The sequence below is a fragment of the Herpailurus yagouaroundi genome, unplaced genomic scaffold (assembly GCF_014898765.1).
Source record: "Herpailurus yagouaroundi ecotype Mexico unplaced genomic scaffold, PumYag 77, whole genome shotgun sequence".
NCBI lineage: Eukaryota > Metazoa > Chordata > Mammalia > Carnivora > Felidae > Herpailurus > Herpailurus yagouaroundi.
The window spans coordinates 23537377-23541761 of NW_024412388.1; the positions used below are offsets into that span (position 1 = coordinate 23537377).

General features: G+C 45.1%; 1 protein-coding gene across 14 annotated transcripts in view; it reads right to left on the reverse strand.

The window, feature by feature from the left end:
- Window positions 1-4134, reverse strand: part of PUM1 (pumilio RNA binding family member 1) — a 135375-nt gene extending 131241 nt beyond the window's left edge. For 3 of the 14 annotated variants that reach the window (XM_040467276.1, XM_040467259.1, XM_040467235.1), the window contains exon 1: window positions 3963-4131. In XM_040467276.1, the coding sequence (XP_040323210.1) occupies window positions 3963-4059 (97 nt within the window). In that variant the 5' untranslated portion in view covers window positions 4060-4131. Of the gene's footprint in view, window positions 1-3889 lie in introns of all 14 variants that reach the window. The other 11 variants (XM_040467295.1, XM_040467287.1, XM_040467309.1 and 8 more) reach the window with 7 other exon arrangements.
- Between the last annotated feature and the right edge of the window lie 251 nt (window positions 4135-4385).

Sequence of the window (4385 nt, forward strand, 5' to 3'; positions counted from 1 at the left end):
TACCAATAATTTACAGTTGTAATCACATCATTATTCCCTTAAAAACAGGATGAGACCAAACCAAATTCAAACACTTTACTAGTATAGAACATCTCACTGTAAAAAAACAGATACCTCAATAATAACTGAATGGAAAACACAATGCAGAGAGTATCATATCAGCCCTATTTTATAAATGAAAACACTAAGGGACAGAAAAGTTATGGGATGTGCCCAAGGCCACTCAGCTAGTGAGTTGCAGAGGAGGGATTCAAACCTAAATCTGTTTTGGGGGCACCTGACTGGCTCAGTCTTGATCTCGGGGTTGTGGGTTCGAGCAGTGGATGTGGAGATAATTTAAAAAATAAAATCTATAGGGGCTCCTGGGTGGCTCAGTCGGTTGAGCATCCAACTTCAGCCCAGGTCATGATCTCGCACTTAGTGGGTTTGAGCCCCACATCCGGCTCTGAGCGGACAGCTTCGGAGCCTGGACCCTGCTTCAGATTCTGTGTCTCCCTCTCTCTCTGTCCTTCCCCCACCCTGTCTCTCTGTCTCCCAAAAATAAACATTAAAAAAAATTTTTTTAATAAAACAAAATAAAATCTATAAATAAATAAATAAATAAATAGTTTTGTGCTCAAGCTTACTTTTGTCAGCCCCTTACAGAAACTATATCTCTCACTTGCAACAACTCCTCCCTGGAAGAAACAAAGAATCTCCGAAATGTTACTATGAAACATTACTATTTAGGTTCTTAAAACCAAAAGCTACATCTGTACACAAGAGAGAACATCTGTCAAACTGTGGGTGCTTAAAAAATTGCCACAAAGTAATCAGTAACCTATTAGACTACCCCTGCCTATAGTCACTGGAGTCTAATTTCAAGACTATCAACTTAATAGTCCCACTGCTGCACATGCCTTCTCTCTACCAAGCTCAAATATAACGTCTCAAAAACAGGTATACAAGATTTATGAAAAATCTATTAAGTTATTTCTTTATGGAATTAAACCTCCTGATAAAGCATGTGCTTCTCACAATTCATGTTTCGAAGCCAGAGACACAACGGAATTTGTAATTTGTTCAAAGCTTAACTTGGAAATGCCTAGTTTCAGTTAACAATTCTAATCCATCAGAACTTTACCAGGGTAGTGGGGAGCCTAGCTTTCTAGACTACAGTTTGTGCTTTCTTGAATAGAATCGTGTTCATGCTTAAGTACCAAAACCAGAAAATCATAGCTGTGTTTACCATAGGCTATTGCAAAGTGACAACCAGGCTAATACCTTCCCATTTGATTTTCAAATGAATTAACTGCACTTTTTTTATAGACGTATTACTGCCACAGAGCCCTGTATTAGTTTCCAGGTGTACAACATAATAATTGGATATTTACATATATTTCAAAATGATCACCACAATAGTTTCTGGTTACCATTCATCAACCAAGTCACTGCCCTGTTAGTTTTCTTCTACAAGGGACTATCAATCTAATAGTCTATTCTAGGGTAAGCCAGGAGTCCCAAAACTCAAGTTTTACCACTAAATTAGCAACCTCTCGGAGCCTGTTTCCTCACCTAGAAATTGGAAGAAATCCTTTCTCTAAGACTCACAAATGTGCTTTGTTTGCTTGTTTGTTGTTTTTTTAATCAGAATAAAATTATAGAAAAGTTTTTGGTAAATTTAAAGTCACCATGCTGAGACCCCAGGAATTCGTTACCACCAGTGAAGGCAATGAAGCTCCAGTCTCTAAGAGGATTCCTAAAATAGCAAACGCAATCTTTAACTGAAATAAAAGATTTGCCACAATACATCTCTAACAAGGAATTTCCATATGAAAAAGGGTTACCTCTGAAACACAACTAAGTTCTAACAAGGGGTTGGGGAGGGGGAGGAGTTCCTCCAAAACAGTTCAAACAAAACAATTGGCTTTTGTAAAGCTATCTGTATGCCCTAAGACTTCCTGCTTTACCTAATGAGGCAAGGCAGTTTCTCAAAACAAGAGAAAACCTGGCAGAAGGGACAGTTTGAAAGTGAGCAAATACCTAAGCAATTAACATGTGTCTTGGGTAGTTGTGTAAGATCTTGGCAACTACGGCACAAAAATTAAGAAATCAGTCACTTAAATATTATAAAACATTTAAACTGCTGATGCCTTTTAGAGTTATAGCACATTATAAAAATACTGTAAGCAACTAGAAGTGCTGATTCTATACTCTTCCAAAGTTTTCAAACTGTTCACACCGAAGTGTCTTTTTTTAATATCCCTAATAGATTTTATTTCAAGCAAAGGAATACGGTTTGATCTCTCAAAAGCTCACCTTTTCTTAAAAAAAAAAAAAAACTAAACTAAAATAAGTAGTATAAAAGGTGGTTTTTGTTGATTTTTTTTTTTTTGCCACACTGAAAACAAAAAATTCTGTGATCATAAATTTACTTTAAAGCAGTTCATTTCAAACCCAAACTAAACTTCAAACCCAACTTCAAAAAGATGTGGCCTTGGACAAAATGCATTCAATTGTGGCTAAGGCAAAATACTAATTCAAAGTTCAAAATCCAGTGAGTATTTCCCCAAGGTCCAAATAAACAATCAACAGCCCCAGCGAGTGTTTTATGAAGTTAAAATTAGCAACGAGTCAAAATGTTTATTTTGTTTACTAAACGTGCACCGGGAGCCACATATCTCGGGAGTAGGCTTGTTTTGGTGGGTTTTGCGTTTTCATAAAACACACAAAACGCGAAAGCTACATGTCTATTGTTTCAGAAGCGGCTGACTTTAAAAACACAACCCCGAAAAACCCTCTCTCCACTCTCATCCTTAATCCCACGAAGAGCAGGAAGTGAACGGATTGGATTATCCACAACTAAAAACAGTGTTCTCTCAATTAGACAATGACTAACAATTCTTCAAGCTATGGGGAGGCTAAAACCTTCCCTAACACCGGGTCTCTCTCTCTCTCTCTCTCTCTCTCTCTCTCTCTCTCTCTCTCTCTCTCTCTCGTGTGTGTGTGTGTGTGTGTGTGTGTGTGTGTGTGTACGCGCGCGGGGAGGGGGGGTTGGAGGGGGTGCTACAGTGGGGGGAAAAAGTTCCAGGAGCTTATTCCTCACTTGACGTGGGAGTGGTACGACAAGGATAACAAACGATGTCTGTTTACCAAGAACGTTTGTGAGCACTAAAACTATCTGGTAGTGCGTATCTGTTTTCCTACTACCGAGGGGTGAGCCCGTCTTCGAGTTAAGACAGACACTCGCCAACCCTGGGAGGCTCAAAGAGGAAGAACCCACCAAAACCCAAGCTCTCACGGAGACAAAAGGCCACAAGCACCCAGGAGACTAAAAAGCGATCTGAAACTTCCTGATCGCCACTTCTCCACATTTAAGGCTCGCAAAGTTCCCCCATGGTGGGTCTCGCCTGTAGACAAGGGGCCAAGGCTGCTTCTAAAGCGATTTATTGTTCCTCCTGCTTCGACGCGGCCACGGAAGCTCAAGAAGTCGAAGAAATCCAGGGTGGCCCAGAATTACACTTCATGGCCACACAGAAGACTCGCGGCTTCGCAAACCCATCAAAAAAAGCAACCCGAATGGCAACATCAATCTTCGGAGGCTCCAACAGGGCCCAGCAGAAAGGTACAGGCACGTCTATGCCCACGGCCCGGGCCTAAACCCCCGGCATTTTCCTCGCTTCGACCCCGCTCCCCACCCCCTCCCTCCTTTGATAACAATAGGGGCCTTGCTGCTGACTCCAAAACATGTACGAGGAACAGCGAGTGAGAAGCCTCAGCCAGGGCCCCGGGCGGCTTTTCCAAAGCCCTTCTCACCCCTACAGCCGCTCTCAAACACCAATACAAAGGGACAACCCGCTCGCTGGGGGTCCGGAGCAGCGTTTGGGGCCGGCGGGGTGCGGATACTCACGGGCGGAGCGGTAGGATGAAGATGGATTTCAGCCCCCCGATCTTCTCTCTCCGGCGCTCTCGCTCCCCCTTACCTTTCACTCCGACAACATGGCGGCCCACTGGGGACGGGGCTGGCGCGGTGCATCCTGGGATAGGCTCTGGCCCCGGCTCCGGCGGTGGCAGCGGCATGTGCGGAGAAGGCAGGCGGCTCTGGAACAGGTTGCCTGGTTGCCATGCCAACCCAGGGCCTGTGTGAACTTGGGAAACTCGCAGGCAACACAACCGCTGCGCGCGCGAGTGCCCGCCCGCCAGACGAGCGCGCGCCAGGCACGCGCGCGCGCCGTGGCGGGAAGAAGGCGGGGTCCCGCGCCGGCCTAGGAGCGGCCGCGGTGCTCGCGACGCCCGGCCCCGCGCGCTCCCAGCTTCACCGCCAGGTTGCACCGGCCTGCGCGGGTGAAGGGACGCCGACCCGGCTCTGGCTTAGACCGGTGCCGGCCTCGAACCCCTTTGCTGTA